This window comes from Bos javanicus, chromosome 25, assembly GCF_032452875.1.
Source record: "Bos javanicus breed banteng chromosome 25, ARS-OSU_banteng_1.0, whole genome shotgun sequence".
NCBI lineage: Eukaryota > Metazoa > Chordata > Mammalia > Artiodactyla > Bovidae > Bos > Bos javanicus.
Window position 1 is genome coordinate 18,038,592 of NC_083892.1, and position 24,712 is coordinate 18,063,303.

At 44.3% G+C, this 24,712-nt stretch overlaps 1 protein-coding gene across 2 annotated transcripts in view; it reads right to left on the minus strand.

Moving 5' to 3' along the window:
- The window catches only part of PDILT (protein disulfide isomerase like, testis expressed), a 51,192-nt gene extending 27,539 nt beyond the window's left edge, over window positions 1-23,653 (minus strand). The window contains exons 1-3 of one of the 2 annotated variants that reach the window (XM_061401305.1): window positions 23,403-23,653; window positions 16,886-17,094; window positions 4,654-4,860 (exon numbers count right to left, since the gene is read on the minus strand). In XM_061401305.1, the coding sequence (XP_061257289.1) occupies window positions 4,654-4,860; window positions 16,886-17,087 (409 nt within the window). In that variant the 5' untranslated portion in view covers window positions 17,088-17,094; window positions 23,403-23,653. The remainder of the gene's footprint in view (window positions 1-4,653; window positions 4,861-16,885; window positions 17,095-23,402) is intronic. The other variant, XM_061401306.1, reaches the window with a different exon arrangement.
- Between the last annotated feature and the right edge of the window lie 1,059 nt (window positions 23,654-24,712).

The window sequence follows — 24,712 nt, forward strand, 5'->3', positions numbered from 1 at the left end:
GCTAAATGCTGAGCCCTGCTAAAAGACAGGCTCAGTTTTCTGTGATTGAATCATTCAACATACACAATGGGGACATTCTACTAATAAAGGAAGGGTTGTGTTGAGCATTTCTGTGTTCATCAGTTTTATTCCATCCATCTATCTATTCATCTACACGTTCAGATCAGTTCAGTCGCTCAGTCGTGTCCAACTCCTTGCAACCCCATGAACCACAGCACACCAGGCCTCCCTGTCCAACATCAACTCCTGGAATCTACCCAAACTCATGTCCATTGAGTCAGTGATGCCATCCAACCATCTCATCCTCTGTCGTCCCCTTCTCCTCCTGCCCGCAATCTTTCCCAACATCAGTTCAGTTCAGTTCAGTCGATCAGTCATGTCCGACTCTTTGCGACCCCATGAACCGCAGCACGCCAGGCCTCCCTGTCCATCACCAACTCCTGGAGTCCACCCAAACCCATGTCCATCGAGTCGATGATACCATCCAGCCATCTCATCCTCTGTCATCCCCTTCTCCTCCCACCCTCAATCTTTCCCAGCATCAGGGTCCTTTACAATGAGTCAACTCTTCACATCAGTGGCCAAAGTATTGGAGCTTCAGCTTCAACATCAGTCCTTCCAGTGAACACCCAGGACCGATTTCTCTTAGGATGGATTGGTTGGATATCCTTGCAGTCTAAGGGACTCTCAAGAGTCTTCTCCAACACCACAGTTCAAAAGCATCAATTCTTCTGTGCTCAGTCCTCTTTATAGTCCAACTCTCACATCCATACATGACCACTGGAAAAACCATAGCCTTGACTAGATGGATCTATGTTGACAAAGTAATGTCTCTGCTTTTTAATATGCTGTCTAGTTTGGTCGTAACTTTCCTTCCAAGGAGTAAGCATCTTTTAATTTCATGACTGCAGTCACCATCTGCAGTGATTTTGGAGCCCAAAAAATAAAGTCAGCCACTGTTTCTACACATTGTGCATACATTTTTGCATCCATATATTTCAGTTCAGTTCAGTTGGTGAGTCATGTCCTAATCTTTGAGACCCCATGAATTGCACTACACCAGGCTTCCCCATCTGTCACCATCTCTTGGAGCTTGCTCAAACTCATGTCCATCAAGTCAGTCATGCCATCCAACCATTTCATCCTCTGTCATCCCCTTCTCCTTCTACTTTCAATCTTTCCCAGCATCAGGATCTTTTCTAATGAATCAATTCTTCGCATCAGATGGCCAAAGTATTGGAGGTTCAGCTTCAGCATCAGTCTTTCCAGTGAATATTCAGGACTGATTTCCTGTAGGATTGACTGGTTGGATCTCCTTGCAGTCCAAGAGACTCTCAAGAGTCTTCTCCAACACCACAGTTCAAAAGCATCAATTCTTCGGCACTCCCAGCTTTCCTTATAGTCCAACTCTCACATCCATACATGACTACTGGAAAAACCATAGCTTTGACTAGACTGACCTTTGTTCGTAAAGTAACACCTCTGTTATCTAAGATGTTGTCTAGGTTAATCACAGCTTTTCTTCCAAGGAGCAAGTCTCTTTTAATTTCACAGCTGCAGTCACTATCTGCAGTGATTTTGGAGCCCAACAAAATAAAGTCTGTCACTATTTCCATTGTTTCCCCATCTATTTGCCATGAAGTGATGGGACTGGATGCCATGATCTTAGTTTGTTGAATGTTGAGTTTTAAGCCAACTTTTTCACTCTCTTCTTTCGTTTTCATCAAGAAGCTCTTTAGTTCTTCTTCGCTTTCTGCCATTATGGTGGTATCATCTGTGTATCTGAGGTTATTGATATTTCTCCTGGCAATATTGATTCCAGCTTGTGCTTCATCCAGCCTGACATTTCACATGATGTACTCTGCTGGGAGAAATATCAATAACCTCAGATATTCAGACGACACCACCCTTATGGCAGAAAGTGAAGAGGAACTAAAAAGCTTCTTGATGAAAGTGAAAGTGGAGAGTGAAAAGTTGGCTTAAAGCTCAACATTCAGAAAACGAAGATCATGGCATCTGGTCCCATCACTTCATGGGAAATAGATGAGGAAACAGAGGAAACAGTGTCAGACTTTATTTTTTGGGCTCCAAAATCACTGCAGATGGTGACTGCAGCCATGAAATGAAAAGACGCTTACTCCTTGGAAGGAACGTTATGACCAACCTAGATAGCATATTCAAAAGCAGAGACATTACTTTGCCAACAAAGGTCCATCTAGTCAAGGCTATGGTTTTTCCTGTGGTCATGTATGGATGTGAGAGTTGGACTGTGAAGAAGGCTGAGCGCTGAAGAATTGATGCTTTTGAACTGTGGTGTTGAAGAAGACTCTTGAGAGTCTCTTGGACTGCAAGGAGATCCAACCAGTCCATCCTAAAGGAGATCAGCCCTGAGTGTTCTTTGGAAGGAATGATGCTTAGCTGAAACTCCAATACTTTGGCCACCTCATGAGAAGAATTGACTCATTGGAAAAGACCCTGATGCTGGGAGGGGTTGGGGGCAGGAGAAGAAGGGGACGACAGAGGATGAGATGGCTGGATGGCATCACCGAGTTGATGGACATGAGTTTGAGTAAAATCTAGGGGTTGATGATGGACAGGGAGGCCTGGCGTGCTGCGATTCATGGGGTTGCAAAGACTTGGACACGATTGAGCGACTGAACTGAACTGAACTCTGCATATAAGTTAAATAAGCAAGGTGACTATATACACCATTGACGTACTCTTCTCCCAATTTGGAACCAGTCTGTTGTTCCATGTCTGGTTCTAACTTTTGCTTCTTGACCTGCATATAGATTTCTCAGGAGGCAGGTAACATGATCTGTTACTCCCATCTCTAAGAATTTTCCAGTTTGTTGTGATCCACACAGTCAAAGTAGATGTTTTTCTGGAATTCTCTTGCTTTTTCGATGATCTAACAGATGTTGGCAATTTGATCTCTGGTTCCTCTGCCTTTTCTAAAATCAGCTTGAACATCTGGAAGTTCACAGTTCATGTATTGTTTGTTGAAACCTGGCTTGGAGAATTTTCAGCATTACTTTGCTAGTGTGTGAGATGAGTGCAATTGTGTGGTAGTTTGAATATTCTTTGGCATTGCCTTTCTTTGAGATTGGGATGAAAACTGACCTTTTCCAGTCCTGTGGCCACTGCTGAGTTTTCCAAATTTGCTGGCATGTTGAGTGCAGCACTTTCACAGCATCGTCTTTTAGGATTTGGAAATAGCTTAGCTGGAATTCCATCACTTCCCCTAGCTTTGTTCATAGTGATGCTTCCTAAAACCCACTTGACTTTGCATTCCAGGATGTCTGGCTCTAGGTGAGTGATCACTCCACAGTGGTTATCTGAGTCAAGAAGACCTTTTTTGTATAGTTCTTCTGTGTATTCTTGCCACTTCTTACTAACTTCTGCTTCTGTTAGATCAATATAGTTTCTGTCCTTTATTGTGCCCATCTTTGCATGAAATGTTCCCCTGGTGCCTCTAATTTTCTTGAAGAGATTTCTAGTCTTTCTCATTCTGTTTTTTTCCTCTGTTTCTTTGCTTTTTTCACTGAGGAAGGCTTTCTTGTTTCTCCTTGCTATTCTTTGAAACTCTGCATTCAAATGGATGTATCTTTCCTTTTTCCCCTTTACCTTTAGCTTCTCCATATATTTAACACTTTTTAAAAATTAAGACCTAGTCACACTGAGGCACAAAATTCTTCAAATTCCCCAGCATTAAGATAGGACTTGAGGGATTTCCCAGATGTTCTAGGGGCTAAGACTCTGTGCTCCTAATACAGGGAGCTTGGGTTCGATCCCTGGTTAGGGAACTAGATTCCACATGCCATAACTAAGACCCAGTGCAGCCAAATAAATAAAAATAAATGAATATTTTTGAAAGATGGGGCTTGACACATGTTAGGTTCTTAATAAAAAGGTGTGGAATAAGTGGGTGAATGAGTTAATGAAATGGATGGTGACAGAAGCTTTAGCTTTAGTTTAGTAGTCACCCAGTCCCATGCGCATCTTGTTCTAGCACCTCCCGGTCTCCCTTTTGATCAGTCAGTGCTTCCTTGGTCTGAGACCCCGTCAAGATCATTCTAAAGTGGAAGGGTGCAGTGGGAGTGGGCAGTTAGGTAAGCTGGGAACTCACTCTCTGGTCTTTTCAGTTTAGAAACCATGTACCTCACTGTGCCATCTCGTGTGCCTCCAGGGCCCACCGGCTCAGATATGGTGGAGGTAACTACATGTGCACCAAAATCCATTTTTTTCCTTATGGTCATAGAGCAGGGCCATATTTCTCAGCCTTTCAGTTGGGTGGAGCCACATAACAGAAACCAGGTCAATAGGATGAGGATAGAAGTGGTATTCACTACCTCCAGGTCTGGGCTACGGACTCCACTGGGGGCACTCCTCTGCCTCCCAGCACCGACTTCTGGCCAGACACAGAGGGAACAGCCAGAGAATCAGAGGTCCTAGGGGAGGACAGTGCCACAGGCTGACAGGGACTTGGGTCCTTGAAAGATTGTGTGGACCAGAAGCCCCACACCCAACCTTGGCTACAACTGGGTTTGGTGCAAGCAAGACATAAACTTGTAATTCTGTTAAGCCACTGAAATGCAGATTTTTGTGTTTCCATAGTTAGCATTCCTTTGATTGACACACAAATACCATTACCTTCACAGCTGATGGGCTGTGATCTGTTGCCCTCAAAAAACAGCTTCAACTCTGGGGCCTTCTTGACATCAAACTCCTTCTGAAGTTCTTTCTCAACTGTGACGTCCACTTTGCCAAATCCAATCCCATTCTTGCCTTTGCCCATGATCTCCACGGCTTTGCCCAGCTCCTCAGCTAAGCTTCTGGATTGCTTTGAGGATGGGTTATCTGAAAGAGCCAATAAAAAGACAGAACTCACTAGAACCTCTCCTCCATCCCATCTCCCAAAGAGGAGGCTTTGTTAAGTTTAAGCCTTTATTAAGGCTTTTTTTTTTTTTTTTTTTAAGTTAAGGCCTGCTTAACTCCTGGGTTTTTCTCATGTTCCACTGCTTATGGGTAGATTCAGAAATGTGACAGTATATCACAGTTCATGAAACTGATCAGTTTGGGAGATATGCATCAGGTTTTTCAGAGGTTCAGCAACACTGGAAACAATACAACTTTGGGCAATTTAATTTCTCAGAGACTCATGTGCCTCATCAATAAAGTGGGGAAATAGTGGCTGCTTTGTGAAGCTGAGTCAAAAGATTTAACAATCAATTATATAGTGCTTATTACTTTCAAAGAGGTTTATGTGGATTAACCCACTGAATCCTCCAAGTACCCCTATGGGGTGTGTGTGTGTGTGTGTGTGTGTGTGTGTGTTAGTTGCTCTCAGTCATGTCTGACTCTTTGCAACCCCATGGACTGTAGCCCCCTCTGTCCATGTAATTCTCTAGGCAAGAATACTGGAGTGGGTTGCCATTTCCTTCTCCAGAGGATCTTCCCAACCCAGGGATCAAACCTGGGTCTCTCCCATTCCAGGCAGATTCTTTACCATCTGAGCCACCAGAGAAGCCTCTATGGAGTAGGTATGGCTATTATTGTCTCACTGTGATAGAGGAGGAAACTGTTGCATAATTGAAATGACTTATTTGCCCAAAGTTTCATGGCAATAGGAGGTGTAGCTGGATGGGACTCACTCACTCTGGCTTGGGTGCTTGCTCTCTAACCTCCACTGGGCCTGTCCTTAGCATCAGGCCTGGCACTTGGTCAGTATATAATGCCTTCTTATTAATACTGTTATTATGGTTAAAATGTCTATCAGAAATCATAGTAGAGGGAGAGATTGAGAAGGAGGGAGGTGAGAGGAGAGAAAAAGACAAGTGGGTGGGCGGGGCATGGAGAGAGAGGGAGAATGAGCACCATCTGGTGGAAGTTCCTGGAGCTAACAGGACAGGTTCTGCACCTTCATTTGCCCTGTATCTACATGTACTATGGCAGGAGACATGCTTGTGAAAAGGAGGCCAGATGTGAGAAGGATAAGGGGGTGGGGGGAGGTTATGATGACCCCCTACCCACCCAGCTCATCTCCTTGGTCCAGAGTGTTGAAGAGACCTGACACTATTGATCAAGATTCCTTGGCCTCTCACATTGCTAGGCGGTAGGCTGGAAGTAGAAGTGAGGGGCCTTTTTCTGGAAAGAGCCCTGGGGGACTGGCATTTGATCCCAGCAGCAGTATAAGACTTCCTGGCCTAAATGGGAGGGGCTAAAAGGCAATCACATTTGTCTCCCTTCCTCCTGATAATGTTGAGAGACTGTAGGCCCCTCACTGGCTCTCAGAGCCCAGTGTCTGCAGCAGGTGGGTTGAGCCAGGGTAGGGGGTCATTGATTCCCTTTTAAGCCAGAGTGCTTTATCTTTCTCAAACTCCCTTGTCCATCTGGAGCACTTGAAACCAGTGCAAGTCATTTCCACTGCCATGGGCAAGTTCCAAGTACAAGAGAAAGGGCTTTTGTAAAGCAAAACCCAGAAAGCCAGGCCTAGGACAGTTGGCACACACCCCATTGCCAGTCAGCACACTGCTCCGGTGATGGAACCCAAATGTGAATGATCACTTTCATTAAACTCTCAATCAATGGACATGAAGTGTGACTTTTCGCCTCCCTTGTTGATCAGTGCCTCTCCACTGCCTGCTTCGTCACCAGCATTGCCTTCGATACCCCATCCCTCACCATCAGCAGGGGTTGGCCTGTTGCCAGAAGCTCTGGCCTGCAGGCCTCTCCTCTGACTTCCTCATGGATTTGGCCATGCCTGGCTCAGGGCTGCTGATTGACATAGCATTCAAATCTGAGTTTCTAAGCTTGGGACAAGAGAAACACTTGGAATGATTGTCCAAACAGTGGAGTTTTTGAGGTTCCACACATAGCCCAGTGCTTTTTGGTGTCTAACATGGAAGTGAGAGAAAGAGACTGTGACAACTGGGGCCTGAGAGTTGGATGGATGGGACCTAATAGTTACAGTAATGGGATTCATTCATTCACTTATCTGACAAATCTTTTTTAGAATCTCCCATGTGCCAGGAAGTATTTTAGGTATTGAGGACTTAACAATGAACAGACTGATAAAAATCACTGCTCTCATTGGAAAACCCAGAAAATAAAGTAAAGAATAAAGTAAAGAAACAGGCTGTATTCTATGCTAGACGCTAAGTGCTATGGAGAAAAAAGAAGCAGACATGGAAGTTGGGAGTGTGTCTGGGAATGGATTTTAAGTAGGGAGGTAAACGGAGGTCTCACTGAGAAGAGAATGGAACATTTTAATGAAGGCTGAAGATGATGAGGGAACCAGCTGTGTGCTCACTCACAGGAGGGAGACAGTTCCAGGCAAAGGAGCCATATGAGCAAAGGCCTTGAAGTAAGAACACATGCAACATGCCTGGAAAATCCCATGGACAGAAGGGCCTGGTGGGCTGCAGTCCATGGGGTAGCTAGGAGTCGGACACGACTGAGCGACTTCACTTTCACTTTTCACTTTCATGCACTGGAGAAGGAAATGGCAACCCACTCTAGTGTTCTTGCCTGGAGAATCCCAGGGACGGGGGAGCCTGGTGGGCTGACGTCAGTGGGGTTGCACAGAGTCGGACACAACTGAAGCAACTTAGTAGCAGTAGCAGCAACATGTCTGAGGGATGACAAGAAGTCCATTGGGTCTGGAGACACAGGCCTTGTAGACCACTGAATAGACTTTGGTCTTTCCTCTGAAGCTTGTGGAAATGTACTAGAGGGTTTGGAGCAGTGTTAGATGTGATGATATACATTTTTACTGGATTGTTTTGAATGTTACATGGAGATTAGACCACAGAGGAAAAAGGAGGCCAGCTGGAGGCCACTGTAATAATCCAGGTAAGAAATGTTAATGGCTTGAATCAGGGGAGTGGCAATGGAGAGGGTGAGAAGTGGTCAGAGCCTCGAGGGGTCTTGAAGGAGGAATTGACAAGGTTTATTGATGGATTGGAGGTGGAATGTAAATGAAAGAAATCAAGGATGACTCTGACATTTTGACCTGAGCAACCAGAAGGATGATGATAGTGATGATGATGGTAATGATTGTGATGATGATCATAGTATTGATAACAAGATAACAGCATTTATTGAACACTTACTGTGCCAAGTACTTTGCTAAGTGTTACGTGCATTATCTTGATTAGTCCTCAGAAAAAGCCTAGGAGTCATCTACTGTTGTAGACAGTCATCTACTATTACAGGTGAGGAGTGTTAGACAAGGAAATAGAAACCCAGAAGTCTCACAGCTAGTAAGCATTAGGCCAAGACTCAGCTCCAAGGCTGCTGCTAAGTCACTTCAGTCATGTCTGACTCTGTGCAACCCCATGGACTGTAGCCTACCAAGCTCCTCCGTCCATGGGATTTTCCAGGCAAGAGTACTGAATTGGGGTGCCATTGCCTTCTCCATCTCCAAGGCTGGCTGACTCCAAACTCCATGCTCTAACTGACCTTGTAGGCAAGCCAGACTGAAAAAATGCTCTTTTTCCCTGGAGGGGTGAGTTTCCAATCTACCCTGCTCTGGGTGGTTCATATGAGAGCAGATAGACTGTAGAGAACCAAATCTACTTTTTATGTCCAGTCCTGTTTGCTAGTTTCTATATTTTTAAAATTTGCAAATCAGTGTTTACCTCTGGAGCCTTGAATGCCAAGCGTGTAAAGGTAAAATGAATGCATACACCCTCAGATCTTGGTGACTATGTCTTATGGGGCATGGAGTCAATTCAGCTGTACATTGGAACCTGGGCAAAGCAGTGCCCAGTGGACTGTGAATGGGCAGGGAGCCCTTTGCTGGGAGCTCCTTCAGTTTTAGCCCTCCTCAGGTTCTAACTAGGGTCCATTGTCTGGCACATACTAGATACTCAATGAACATCATTTCCTTAGGTTGTTTCATAAATCAGAGACAGTAATGGTGGCTTACAGCACCTGTGGTCCAGAAAAGGAGTTTTTTTAAACATCTCTGAACCTTAGCTTCATCACCTATAGAATGGGGATAGTGATAAGTTTCCATACCTTAGAATAAGCCTACATAGTAAGCCAAGGTATGCAAAGCTCTGATACAGAAGTGCCCAATTAACATTGAGCATTATGATAATATGGGGGAAATTCATGGTCTTGCTCTGACCAGATGTTCTCTGGGGAGGAAGGATCCTATGTAGTTATCAGGATCTTCAGCAAATCTTCTTATTCCTGGGGAAAGGAAGACAAGGGTGACAAGCCATCCAAAATAAGGCTGAGGCCTATTCTGTGGCTCTCTCATGGGTTTTGGGGTTAAGCAAATGGCACCCAGGGTCCCATTAGAGTTGGCAGTGGCTCTCGACAGTGTGCCTAGTGTGTAAATGTGTTAATGGCTAGTGGACCTAGAATCAATGTTTGCCTGGGTCTTTAGTAGGTAACCCCATGGGGCTGATGGATGGGAGAGGTGTGAATGTAGGAAATGGAGATTCGCTCCCAGCACGGGGAGCTGGAGTCTGCCTTTCTTTAGATTGTGGTTCTCAATAGGGCACATTTGGCCCTATCTGGAGTCATTACTGGTTGCCACATGTGGAATGCTACTGGTATCTAGTTGGTAAAATCAAGGGATGCTAATAAATATCCCACAGTGCACAAGACACCCTCCTCCCCATCTCACACACACACACACACACACACAGACACACATGCATGCGCATGCGCACACACACATACATAGAGAGACTGTGCTAAGAATTAGCCAGCAGAAATGTCAACAGTGCTAAGCATGAGAAACCCCACTTAAGACCAAGTTCAAGATCAAGCATGGAAAAAGCTTATGAGTATAATACTCTCACCATTCCATAGGATGCTTTATAGTGCTCATAGGTGATAAGGACTTCAGGATGATTTCCAACTCCCAGTTCCTCAGGGTCCAGCCAACAAGTTTCTTTGACCATTGAAAAGGCCTACAAAACTCTAAAAATCTGCTCCTTACCCTTCTGATCTTATATCCCACTACTTTTCTCTTCAGCAACTCAGCTTAGCCACCCTGCCCATTCCCACCTCAGGGCCTTTGCACTTGCTGTTCCTTCCGCCTGAAATTTTCTCAGGTTGCTGTTTTACTGCCTTCAGGTCTTTGTTCAATTTCCATCTTCACAGGAAAGCCTTCTCTGGCTACCCTGTACTCAACCCACTTGCACCACTTCTTGTACTTCCTAAGGGCCCTGCTCTGTTTTTCTCCATAGTACTTCTACCCTTAAGATATGCTACATTTTTGACTTCTGCATCATTTTATCTTGAGTCTCCTCTCTCAAAGCTTCCCTTGTGGTTCAGCTGATAAAGAATCCGCCTGCAATGTGGGAGACCTGGGTTCAATCCCTGGGTTGGAAAGATCTCCTGGAGAAGGAAAAGGCTACCCATTCTACTGTTCTGGCCTGGAGAATTCCATGAACTGTATAGTCCATGGAGTCCCAGAGTTGGACATGACTGAGCAACTTTCACTTTCATTTTCACTCACCTCTCCAGGATAAAAGATATGTAAAGCAAGGGTCTGTCTGTTTTGCTTACCACTCAGTGCCTAAAAGAGATCTGGCATATAATAAATATTTAATAAGTGTTTAATGAATGAATGTTTCAATTATCAGCACAGTTTAAGAAGAATTGAGTGTTAGACCTGGTCTGAAATCCTCATCACTTACCAGTTGTATAATTTTGGGCAAATCCTAAGCCTTTCTGAGACTTTATTTGCCTCATAATATAAGACAGGAACATTGAGAACAAGCCCAGTGCCTGGAATACAGGTCTGAGTAAATGGTCTTCCTCATTTTCATCATGACGATTGTCCGCGTCATTACCATCATCACCATCGTCATCTACTATACCATCTACATCATCTAATCTGCTCCCAAGGCAGACTCTTGCCACCTCTGCCTTACGGATGATTACTAATTAGTCAACCTAGAAACTGCTCCTTTTAAGTCTCATTTTGGCCTCCTCCACTAAATGTAGCTTTTCCTTTTCTCTTGTCTCATTTATGAAGAACACTGTGGGCCAAAGGAAAGCTCATTTATTTACCAACATCTCCAAATGACTACTGTGCTCCAGGCACAATCCTAGATGTTAGCAATCAAGAGATGAATCAGTTTTGACCCCTGTCCCCTGTGGAACTCACAAGTTTAAATGCAGTTTCAAAGCAGTGTGGCAAATGTTATAAAAAGCAGGGTGCAGAGGGCTGAGTGAGCATGCCAGAGCCTAGGTGGGAGGGAGGTGAACACAGCCTCTTGACAAGGCAACTTCATGAACTTAAACTTCATAATCCAGCTTAAGAAGTTCAGGAAGGACACTACAGGTAGAGGGAACCTCAAGTGTAAAGGCCAGGAGGCTAGTGCCAGTGTGACCTACCTGGTAGCCACACTCAGGGTGTAGAGCACAGACTTCAAGTGGAATGGAAAAGTAGGCCTGGGTTAAATCAAGCCAAGGACATTGTAGCTATGTTAAGGAGTTTGGAAACTTTGGGATTTTCAATCAGAAAGTGATCCAAGCAGATGTGCTAATTTAGCCTCTAAGAATGATGCTGTTAGTGCAGGAATGCTTGATGGTGTGGTGGCCTTCAATAATTGCTTCTGTTCTTCCTGTTCACATTTTTTCTTTTGAAAAGCTCCCAAGGCTTGTCTTTTAATGCAGGGTGCTAGGTCTCCATGTGGCAAAGCAGATTTGAAGATTTCATGGCTTTGTTGGATAGCTGGTCACCATAGAAAGTGAGCTTAGAGAATATAAATCACCTGTTGCAATGAGCCTGTAACTTAAGTCTCTTGATATTTTCTTGTAACTGTGGCTTTCTTTTTGTTGGCAGTCTTAGAGTATTCTGCTGTCTCATAATTTAGTCTTTCCCCCTTTTCAAAGAAGCTCCCCAGTGACACTCATTTTTTACTCATTTTGGCTAGAGTTAGCTTGTGAGTTTGCCAAAACTGTGACTGAGACAAGTGCACAGTGTGGAAAAGAAGCAGAGACAGAAGTGGTAAATAAAACACAGGCAGGCCATGCATGGACTGAAATAAGTGCTGGATTCTAACTTAAAGCCTGCCACCAAGATGCAACTGTACAATTGAAGAAATTCACCTCTCTTGCCACTATAAAGTCCACCCCCAGATGCAGCTTTTTGATGAGTCCGCAAGCAATTGATTTATTATGATCTCTGCCTCAGCTCCACATCAGATCATCAGGCATTAGATTCTCAGAAGGAACACACCACCTAGACCCCTTGTATGTGCAATTCACAGTAAGGTTTGTGCTCCTATGAGAATCTAACGCCGTCAGTGACATGACAGAAGGCAGAGCTCAGGCAGTAATGCAAATAACGAGGGGTGGCTGTAAATACAGATGAAGCTTTGCTTGCTTACCCACCACTCACCTCCTGCTGTGTGGCCCAGTTCTTACCCATGATCTAGAAGATACTGCAGTGGTTCAGGGAGAGAATGATGAGGCCATAACTATGGCAGTGGCGGGGGGAATGGGGAGGACTGGAGATTGCAGAGGGCTTCAGGAGGTAGTTTCAGTAGGACTCAGTGAGAGATTAGAGATGAGACTAGAAAGGAGTCAAGAATGATCTAGGATTTCTGACTTTGACATTATAAAGATAGCCATGCTGTCAATCAAGACAGGAAGTGAGAAAAAGCAAATCAAGTAAAGATGCTGAGGTCTATTTTGGACACATGGGCGTTGAGATGTGTGAGATATCCAAGAGAAAAGATGCCTCTGAGTGTTGGTTCTTGAATCTGGAGTCCTTGGAGAAATGAGAAACTGGGGAGCAGCTAAGGATTTGATAGTTACCAGGACAGTATTTCCCTGGGACAATATTGGAAAGACCTTTTTGTAAAGAGCCATTTACTCCTGGCGGTGGGGTTGGGGGTAGTTTTATAATGCTCGTCCTAAGTGATTCGTTTTTCCAAAGGTCATTTTAAAGGGTCTGCAAGCTTTTGAGAATTCATTTTTATTTAAGCTGCATATTTGAAGAAATCAAATTTTCAAATGAAATGAGTTTGAGTGTCTTTTAGATAGCATCTGTGCCAGTGTTCACCGAATTGAAATACCTGCTGGTGGGAAGACTTTCAAGTATTCAAATTGGTTGTTATCAGGTATAATTAAAGAATATAAAATCGATTAGCTCCCTTCATAGCCCCAGGTTCAGTGTCAATCCCTAAGTTATAAAACATCAACGTCCCAAAGAACCATGAACTTGCCCTTCTGCCCTGATTAAAGCAGAGTAGTTGTGGACAGAGTCTTACATTCTCACCCAGATTGGATAGGTTACCCAGGTTTGTCCACCTGCCGTGTCATTTTGGAAGTGTAAATGAGTGTTGTGGTGTGTGTTGTGTCATGCAAAGTGTGTGGCTCTAAATCCTTCAATATTTCCACTGAGGGTCCAGGATTCAGGGCTTAAGGCTGCAGCAAAAAAGAGAAGACGGCTTAGATGGCTGACCTGTGCAAACCATTAACTCACAAGCCACAGCAGCTGTAGAGTTCTCAATTCTTCCCTGAGAAAAAAACCATGAACCAAATGTTCAAGTAGTGACCCAAGTCTTGATGTGAATGAGGGAGGTAGGGAACCAGCTGGAGGAGTAGTTCAGTAAGGTAGAAATTATGCCCTGCTCACAGGCTCCTATAAAGAAAATGACCCAAACTGGATCTCACCTAGGTTTTGTTCCATGGGCTTGAAGCAAAATCAGGTGTGCATTCTGACACTTTGAAGGAAACAAACCATTAAGAGCCTGAACTAGATGGAGGTCAGAGGCTTGGAATTATTTTGATAGAACTTTACACAATAGGCACACTTCATGTTCAGTTCAGTTCAGTTCAGTTCATCAGTCGTGTCCGACTCTTTGTGACCCCATGAACTGCAGCACACCAGGCCTCCCTGTCCATCACCATCTCCCAGAATTTACCCAAACTCATGTCCACTGAGTCAGTGATGCCATCCAACCATCTCATCCTCTGTCGTCCCCTTCTCCTCCTGCCTTCAATCTTTCCCAACATCAGGGTCTTTTCAAATGAGTCAGCCCTTCATATCAGGTGGCCAAAATACTGGAGTTTCAGCTTCAACATCAGTCCTTCCAATGAACACCCAGGACTGATTTCCTTTAGGATGGACTGGTTGGGTCTCCTTGCAGTCCAAGGGACTCTCGAAAGTCTTCTCCAATACCACAATTCAAAAGCATCAATTCTTCTGCACTCAGATTTCTTTATAGTCCAACTCACACATCCATACATGACTACTGGAAAAACCATAGCCTTGACTAGACAGACCTTTGTTGACAAAGTAATGTCTCTGATTTTTAATATGTTGAACATCGACATTCTAGGAATCAGCAAACTAAAATGGACTGGAATGGGTGAATTTAACTCAGATGACCATTATATCTACTACTGTGGGCAGGAATCCCTTAGAAGAAATGGAGTAGCCATCATGGTCAACAAGAGTCCGAAATGCAGTCCTTGGATGCAATCTCAAAAATGACAAAATGATCTCTGTTCATTTCCAAGGCAAACCACTCAATATCACAGTAAACCATTCTATGCCCCAACCAGTAATGCTGAAGAAGCTGAAGTTGAACGGTTCTATGAAGACCTACAAGATCTTTTAGAACTAACACCCCAAAAAGATGTCCTTTTCATTATAGGGGACTGGAATGCAAAAGTAGGAACTCAAGAAACAACTGGAGTAACAGGCAAGTTTGGCCTTGGAGTACGGAATGAAACAGGGCAAAGACTAACAGAGTTTTGCCAAGAGAACGCACTGGTCATAGCAAACACCCTCTTCCAACAACATAAGAGAAGACTCTACACATGGACATCACCAGATGGTCAACACCAAAATCAGATTGATTATATTCTTTGCAGCCAAAGGTGGAGAAGCTCTATACAGTCAGCAAAAACAAGACCAGGAGCTGACTGTGGCTCAGATTATGAGCTCCTTATTGCCAAATTCAGACTTAAATTGAAGAAAGTAGGGAAAACCACCAGACCATTCAGGTATGACCTAAATCGAATCCCTTATGGTTATAGAGTGGAAGTGAGAAATAGATTTAAGGGCCTAGATCTGATAGATGGAGTGCCTGATGAACTATGGACTGAGGTTCATGACATTGTACAGGAGACAGGGATCAAGACCATCCCCATGGAAAAGAAATATGCTGTCTAGGTTGGTCATAATTTCCTTCCAAGGAGTAAGTGTCTTTTAATTTCATGGCTGCAATCACCATCTGCAGTGATTTTGGAGCCCCAAAAATAAAGTCAGCCACTGTTTCCACTGTTTCCCCATCTATTTGCCATGAAGTGATGGGAACTGACGCCATAATCTTAGTTTTCTGTATGTTGAGCTTTAAGCCAACTTTTTTACTCTCCTCTTTCACTTTCATCAAGAGGCTCTTTAGTTCTTCTTCACTTTCCGCCATAAGGGTGAAAGTTGGAAGGAGGCCAAATGACCCAGTTAGATTTTCACTCCTGGGAACTACCAAGGTTAAGGGCAAGGTTAAGGTTAAGGTTGTTGTATGTTGCTATGAAGTGGCTGCACAAGTCAGCTGAGGAAGCAATGGGATCCATGGTAACTGAGCTACTGATACTATGTCACTGTTACAAAATGCCCGCTGATGCAAAGACCACCTTGCTGAAGTGGTGCAACTCAGAGAGAATGTATCAAATGAGAAGAGACAAGAATTGAAGAAGGAGCTGGGAGGCCTGAATTTCAGGCAGAAGACACAGACTCAAATGCTAGAGGGGTGAGGCAGGGGTGTGACTATGTGGGGCTGGCTGACTAGGGATGTGGCAAACTGACTAGTGTGCTGTTTCCTGATCACAAGGGGCAAATTGTCACTTAGCTCCAGCCAACTCCAGTCAGCTCCAAATTGTCACATTATAGGAATGTAAGCCAGGGCTTCCAGATCTTTTGGTTTTTCAAGAGCAGATGTAAATTGAATTTCAATTATGAAATGTCCCCAAATAGGGAGACAAATAGTGGCAGTACACTGGGTGATTATGAGGAGTGTGTGAGAACATTTAGTGGGGCTATAAGGACAGTTCCCAGCATGCAGTAGGTGCCCGCTATGTGAAAGTTGTTATGAACATCCCTTCCATCCGGTCTCAAAGCATAGACATGGGTCTGTGTCAGTGTCTCAGGAAAAAGGAGTCCGTTTCCTCCATCAAAATGCCTGCTGATGCAAAATCTGAAGAATAAAAGTGGGCATGCAAAATTCAGATGAAAAACCTGATGATCTAAAAATCTTCCTTGAGACAGTGCCCATAACTGTGTCCCAGCAACTTACAATATTATTTAGCAACTTAACAACTTATTTTGTCTTCACAATAATCCAGTATGGCACTTCTGTTTATACCCATTTCACAGAGGAGAAAACTAAGGTTCAGAATGGTAAAGACACCTGAAGGTAAATCCTGGCTTCTTGCCTTCAGTGGAACAGAGGAGCCAGATACAAATCAAGACCAGAGGCGACATAGTATCTTGCAAATGACTCAGTTTCCCTGGACCTCAATACTCTCATCTGGGAATTAAGGATGATGCTATTTTTTTTTTAAATTATTATTGAAATGTGTTCTCATGTATTTATGCTAAGTTGCTTCCGTTGTGTCCGACTCTTTGCAGACCCCATGGACTGTAGCCTGCCAGGCTCCTCTGCCCATGGGATTTTTCAGGCAAGAATACTGGAATGGGGTGCCATTTCCTTATCCAGGGGATCTTCCCAACCCAGGGATCGAACCCACGTCTCTTACATCTCCTACATAGGCAGGCATGTTCTTTTCCACTAGCGCCACCTGTTTAACAATACTTAAAATTCCTCTGGCTACCAGAAGAAAGGGGGCAGGTCTCAGCCCACCCATCACCCATTGCCCAGGAGTGGGGGACACTCACGGAAGAGCACCATCAGGAAGCGCGTCTCGTTCAGCATCTGAGTCAGGCCAGCAGGTGTTAGCACCATCAAGTTTTCCTCCACAAGGATATGCAAGGGCTGGGACATGTTGATGCTCTCCTTCTTGCCATTCATCTCTGGTGAGCCCTGGACAGTGCCGACACAAGAGGCTACCAGCAGTAGAGACATACAGAGCAGCTCCATGGCTGTCCTTCAAGGGCAGGAGAAAGAACAAGAACTCTTACCAACACGGGTGGTGGGGACCCACGTCATCACTCCCTCCCCATCTCCTTTCCTAAAAGGTCAGTCCTGATGTGGAGAATATTACCTCAGCATGCCCCCACTGGCTTCCTAGCAGTGCCCAGAGCTCAGCAAAGCAAGCTGGTAAAGGAGAGGCAAACTTTGCCAGAGAGGTTAACCTTGGGGCCCATTGAAACTGCATGGGATTAGCTCAGGGCAGCAGGGTCCCACTCGGAGCAACAGAAAGCCAAATCACAAACCAACACTCAAGCCCACTGGCTCCCCAGACAATAGGTAAGAATATTTTTAGATATGAAACTCAGTCCAGAATCCCAAGGTGAGCCTCTGGGTCTCAGAGATGACTAATCCAATCCCTATCACAGCCTCTGCTCATGCTCCCCCAACTCCTGCTTGAATACCTCTTTTGATGGGAAGCTTACTGCTGGCAGTGTAACCCATTTGATTTTTGAGCAAATTTTCTCAAATGTAAATATTTCTTTCAAAAGTAATCACCATAATGCACACATGTAAAAATTTCAAGAAACACAATAAAAAAATGTTAAGTAGAAAACAAAAATTTCTCCCATAACCCCACCTCTGAGAAAATGACTCAGTTTGGAATGAATCTTTACCAATGTTGAAAATGCCAGTATGAATATATATTTAAATGTATATAATAAATGGAATTAGATAGGCAATACTGTTCATTGTCCAACTGTCTTACTCAATGATGTAAAATATAATCCAGATACCTTTTTGATAACAGTACATACTAGGTCTATAACATGATTTCCTTTCCTCTTTTTTTTCCCCTCATTTTTTTTTTCTTTTCCTTTTCTTTTACAATTCTTTTCTGTTCAGATGGTTTGGGTCAGCAGTTGTCTCTCCTTAAGTGCCACTCTTCCCAGTAATGTTTCCCCTAATAATCTAGAGCATAGGATCACTGTCACAGATCTTTGCATGTTGTCCTTAAGCACAGAGCCATTTTCCTATGCAGCGTACAGACTACTCAAGTGTTTTGAACATGGCAAATAGCTGGTCCAGATTAAATTTATAAGGACCTCAATTTCTTTGAGTGCTGTATTCCTAGCATTTGGTATTTATGATAGGCAAATAAACATGAATGAATGAGTGGATATTTGATATGTACCTGGTAAATATGTTTGGCACACTGAGGATTTTTTAAAAGTAGATCTTCTGATGTAATTTTTTGGTCTAATACCAAAATAATTGGGATTAGATAATTGGTCACAAGTGTTAAATTTTATAAATGCCTAAAGCATCTACCTACAATGCCTACCATGTGGGAGACCCGGGCTCAATCCCTGGGTCGGGAAGATCTCCTGGAGAAGGAAATGGCAACCCACTCCAGTATTCTTGCCTGGAAAACCCCATGGATGGTGGAACCTGGTAGGCTACAGTCCATGGGGTCGTGAAGTGTTGGACATGACTGAGCGACTTCACTTTACTATAGCTAAACATACTTGTTAAATTATGTATCAAGTGTTAAATTTTATAAATACCTGTAGCTAAATATACTTGTCATGTATGGCTGCTCTATGCATTCCATGCCATCATCTCTCCTATGACAATTCTATATTTAGTGAGTATAAAATGAGGCACATAAAAGTTAAATGATTTGTCCAAGGCCATACAACTAACATGTGACAGAGACAGGATTTCAAACAAGGATATCTAGCTACAGAATCCATGTCCTTAACCAGAATGATGTACTGTCTCTCTAATGCCCCCTGTAAAACTGGTGCAGTGAACAGTGTCTTGAGACAGTAACTGAGGCTCCCTGACTCCAAGCACCATCTCTGGTATCCACCATCTAATCATGCTGTGTCTCAGAAGGGGAGGACTGAGGCTGGCAACAGAACAGAATCAAATTTTTGGTTTGGGGTTACAAAACAGGCCTTTAAAACTCAGGAGGGGCTTGCAAGTCAAGGTTCTAATTGCAAGAATTAAGCTTTTCAGGAAAATATAAAAGGGTTTTTGACTACTCAAAGGTTTCTGCTATAAACTCTAGGTAAGGAAGAACACGTTGACAGAAGGAACATCTACCTTCCCCAAAGGAGATAAAAGTGTGCCTTCTTATCAGGAGGGCAGGGAGGAATGGCAAGAGCTTTGATGCTTCTAGGGTCCTGAGAAAGGGTTCTGACCCTCTGTCCCTTCTCTTTTTGCTCACCACTGCAGTCCCCATCCCCAGTCACACTCTGGTCACAGTAATAAGTCAATCACCATGTATTAAGCTAGCATTTGAGCTTTACACACATCATCTCATTAACCCTCACAGCATGTCTGTGAGGTAGGTACAATTATAAGCCCAACTTACAAAAGTGGAGACCCACCCTAGAAGAAGGAGCAAGACTTAAGCTCAGGTATATCTAAGCCTAATGCATATGGGTCTAAACGAGGACTCGCAATCTACAGCCCTCTGCCTTTCTTGCAAATACCGTGTTAGAGGATTCACAGCTATACCCATCCCATCACTATTGTCTACAGTTGCCTTTACTACCGGAGAAGGCAATGGCACCCTACTCCAGTACTCTTGCCTGTAAAATCCCATGGACAGAGGAGCCTGGTAGGCTGCAGTCCATAGGGTCTCAAAGAGTCGGACATGACTGAGCGGCTTCACTTTCACTTTTCACTTTCATGCATTGGAGAAGGAAATGGCAACCCACTCCAGGGTTCTTGCCTGGAGAATCCCAGGGACGGGGGAGCCTGGTGGGCTGCTGTCTATGGGGTCCACACAGAGTCGGACACGACAGAAGCGACTTAGCAGCAGCAGCCATTACCGTAACTACTCAGTTAAGTAGTTGTAATAGAGACCCTATGTGGCCAGCAAAGCCAAAAATATTTATTATCTGGCTCTCTTCAGGAAAAGTTTGCTAACCTCTGGTCTAAATCACCATATCATACTGCTCTCATGTCCATACCTCAGATTTTGTACTTGGGAAGTGGTCACAGATTCTCAGATTTGCAAATCCACTATCAGAGCACAGCACCTCCCTCTGCAGAATGGGTGAGTGGCCTTTCATCCCAGAATAGTTGTGAAGATTCATAAAGAAGTTGTGCTTGATTAGCACAATGCAGGAGATCGGTTTCTATCCCTGGGTTGAGAAAATTCCTTGGAGGAGGAAATGGCACCTCCACTCCAGTATTCTTGCCTGGAGAATCCCATGGACGGAGGAACCTGGCAGGCTACAGTCCACAGGGTCGCAACAAGTTGGACATGCCTGACCGACTAACATGAACTAAGAACCTGGATTCACATTAAAATTCTCTAGGGAGTTTTTAAGGTGATATTGATGCTCCTCTGACCCTTTATTATTTCAAAATTGCTCAAGGTGGGGTCCAGATATATGTATGTTTTAAAAGCTCTCCAGGTGATTATTTTAACTTTCTATTTAGAAAATTTTGAACATAAAAACAGAATGGTATGGTACAACATACCCCCAAGGTAACTCATCACTCAACCTCAGTTGTCACTCCCAATCATATCTTTTATACTCCTGTCAACTCCCCACCCTGGATTATTTTGAAGCCAGTCCCATGCATCATATTATTTTATCCATAGGTATTTCATTGTGAATCTCTAAAAGATGAAAATCTGATAATAAAACATAGCTACAACAAAATTCACTCTAATCCCTCATATCATCAAATACCTAGACAATAAACTACTCTGATTATTTCATAAGTTTTAGGTTTGTTTGAGTCAGAATCCAACTGAGATTTGTGTATTGTCATTGACTGTTGGATCTCTTAAGCCTTCCAGGTGATTCTGTCCTGCAGCCTGTAGGTTGAGAACTACATGGTCAAATAAAATCAATAAAGGAGAGTTGAGATAAGGATGAAGGCAGAGTGGAGAGCCTGGTTTTCTGGAAAGCTGTGATGGATATTATTCAAATCTACATTTCAACCAAAGGGCTCATTACTACCACCCAGCCTGAAGGGTGCTTAATAATCCCCAGAATCCCAAGACCCACAGATAACATGCCACTTGTTAGTCCTGGGGAAGTCTGGTACAGGATGATGACTATTAGATGGAGCTTTTGTTTTCAGTATTAATTCACCTTTGTCAACTTGGGAAAAAACACACAATGTAAGAGCTGTGAGTTGAACTGAGTGTCTTGTTGAAGACTATAGCCTGGGGAGACAGCCTCTCAGATGGCTCTGAGAAACTGCTCAGAAGATGTAAGGGAGGAGGTCAGTGTATATATAATTCTGGTTAAGGGGTACATGTAATCAAACACACATCTCAGTAGAAGGTTGCTATTGATCACAAGGAACCAATGTCCTAGTTATTGGTTTTAGTGCTTTTCTAAACATGAGAAAATGCAAGAAACTGGGTTCATAAAAATTTCTCCTAAAAATATCTAACTATTTTGAAGACCTATGCTGCCAGTTTTCCCAGAGCACAGAGTACTTCATTCTTCATCTTTGCCCTGAACTCCTTTCAGGGTGTATTGAAGGTCAGCGACTGCAATGACTAATGACTTAATTCTTATACAACCAGGTGGTGAGCTCTATTCTTTCATTGGCACCTGTTTGCTTGTTTGTTCATTGATTAATTTACTTGCAAGAGAAACTCTCATCTAAATTTCTTTGTCTAGATGGAGACATTAAAGTGCTAGAGAGTTAACTTTTATTTTACAGACAATCACCAGAATAACCCCTTATCTATTATGCAAGCATAAGACAGTGAGAGCCACCCAGAGCCTTTCTGGGTGACTGACCATTGGTGACCGCTTTCAAACCCCTTGGCACCCAAAATCTCTTGTTTGGCAGGGGTGGGAGGGATTTGCCAAAGTACCAATGGGTCTTTGGAAAGAAATCTCAAGATTTGAGGTTGCTAGGCTCTCTCTGTGGAGAAGGCAATGGCACCCCACTCCAGTACTCTTGCCTGGAAAATCCCATGGACAGAGGAGCCTGGTGGGCTGAAGTCCATGGGGTCGCTAAGAGTCAGACACGACTGAGCGACTTCACTTTCACTTTTCACTTTCATGCATTGGAGAAGGAAATGGCAACCCACTCCAGTGTTCTTGCCTGGAGAATCCCAGGGATGGGGCAGCCTGGTGGGCTGCCGTCTATGGGGTCGCACAGAGTCGGACACAAATGAAGCGACTTAGCAGCAGTAGCAGTAGCAGGCTCTCTCTGAGAGATCTGGATGGCTCTTGTCAGAGGGAAGGGAAGCCTGGGCCAGTGGTCTCACCTCACTTACTCGGGAGAACTGTGCCATGATAAGAAATTTTTATTATTAAGAACAAGAATAGCTGCCACAGAGGGGCTTCCTACCCACCAGCCAGTGTGCTGAGTGCGGTGTGTGCGTTGTCTCCACCCGCATTCCCAGAGAGGCCCCTCGTCCCTGTACTGTCAGCCCTCGTCCAGTTGGAGCGGTGGCCTCCTGTCTGATCACTCTCCTTATTCTCTTTACTTGCCCTCAGTTATCAATTTTCTCTCTAAACATAATGTAGATCACATTGCTGTCTTACAAAAAGGTCCACGGCTTGCTGTCCGGACAATCGCACCGCACATCTGTCCTCTCAGGCCCCTCAGGCCAACTCTGGCCTCTGTAGCTCCTTTTCCCTCTGACACCAGCGCTCCATTCTCCACCCCCATTCACAGGGCACCAGCCACATTGCTTTCCTTTCCTCTCCTCAAACACATCCTGCTTCCCGGCCTTTGCCTTGGCCTGGAATCCCTCATCCTGCTCTTCATTCAGCCTTTTCTGAAGGGTCCGGGTATACAAGCACCACCAACTCAGAAGGGTCTCCGCAGGCCACTCTGTCTCCCCAAACCCCAACTTTGAGTGCTCTTGGTCACATCACAACAGTTTGCTTCAAATTTTGTATTTTTACTTCCTGCTGCATCTTGTTTATATTTCTAACTTTTTAATGTAAGTGCCCTTGTTCACGGCTGTGGCTGTTTCCCCTCCTCCTGGAATGGTGTCCGGCCAAGATTTGGAGCTCAAGGAATTTGAATTAATGAATGAATAAAAATGCTAATTTAATTCTCATGCAAACTCCACAAGTCTGTTTCAGTGGTTCTCAGCCGAATACTGATGCTTGAACTCAAATGCACTGGATTCAATTCCATTGATCTGGGGTGGGGTGAGTCTGGGTATCTTTTCTTTTTAAGCCCTCTTGGTCATCTTAATGTGTAACCATTTATGCTGAAATTCACACTTAAATTCATAACCACCTTGGCAGAAGGAAGGCTGTCAAGGCAGGGCCCTTTAGTCAGAATTGCTGTTTTCACTCAAGTTCATACCTGCAAGAAGCCTGGTTTCTCTCAGGCCTACTGGGGCTGAGCCAGGGCTCGGGCAATGAACTCTTCTGGCCCTTGAGGAGGACAGTCGTGGGCTGAAGAGTAGGTTCCTGACTTCTCTTTGTGACCAGAGCAGGACCCAAAAGCAGCTGAGTGTCCTAAAGAAATCCAGAGGTAGAAATGGAGTCCCTTCCTGGACACACTGAGGCCGCAGTAACTGTAGCCTCAGTGTTCTGAGTTCTGGAGTTCTGGAGGACCAGGGGTGGCCCGGGAGAAGAATAGGCCATTGTTGAGTAAGAGCAGGGGCCTCCCCTGCCCATGCTGAGTTGGGGGAGGGGGACTGAAGGTCACAAGAAGGGCCAGAAACAAAACACACTATGGGGTACTGGGTGTCCCCATCAAAGGTGCCTATAGATTGGAATTTGGATCCCAGCTCTGTTCCTAAGCATCTGTGTGATCTCAGGAGTGTCACTTAGGCTTTCTGAGGCTCAGTTTGCTCACCGGTAAAATTGAAACCGTTTACCTTAGATTGGGACTTGAACTCACATGACCAGCACTCGAACCCAGCCAAATCCCACAGTAATGAAGCTCAGGTTCTTGATGTCTCATCACAGAAAGAATTCAGTGAGAGACAAAGTGATAGTTAAGAAGTGGCTTCATTCAGAGAGAAACATACTCCATAGACAAAGTGTGGGGCCATTGCAGAGGGTGAAAACAGGGGCCCCAAAATGTGGTGTGGTTAGCTTTTATGGGCTGGGCAATTTCATAGGCTAATGAGTGGGAGGATTATTCTAACTATTTTTGGGAGGGGGTGGAGATTTCCAGGAGTTGGGCCACTGATCACTTTTTGGTTTTGATGGTGGCTTAGAACTGTCATGGAGAAGGCAATGGCACCCCACTCCGGTACTCTTGCCTGGAAAATCCCATGGACGGAGGAGCCTGGTAGGCTGCAGTCCATGGGGTCACTAAGAGTTGGATACGACTGAGCGACTTCACTTTCACTTTCTTGCTTTGGAGAAGGAAATGGCAACCCACTCCAGTGTTCTTGCCTGGAGAATCCCAGGGACAGAGGAGCCTGGTGGGCTGCTGTCTATGGGGTCGCACAGAGTCAGACACGACTGAAGTGACTTAGCAGTAGAACTGTCATGGCACCTCTGGGTGTGTCATTTAGCTTGCTGATTGAGGATCAAAGTCTAGTTGAAGTTGACTTGTCTGCCATCTGGGGCCCATTGGATTCTAATTGGTTTATGTTATATCCGTGGGCTATGTCATTCTTTCAAAAGTTGTGCCCTGCCCCCTTTCTTCTCATTTCA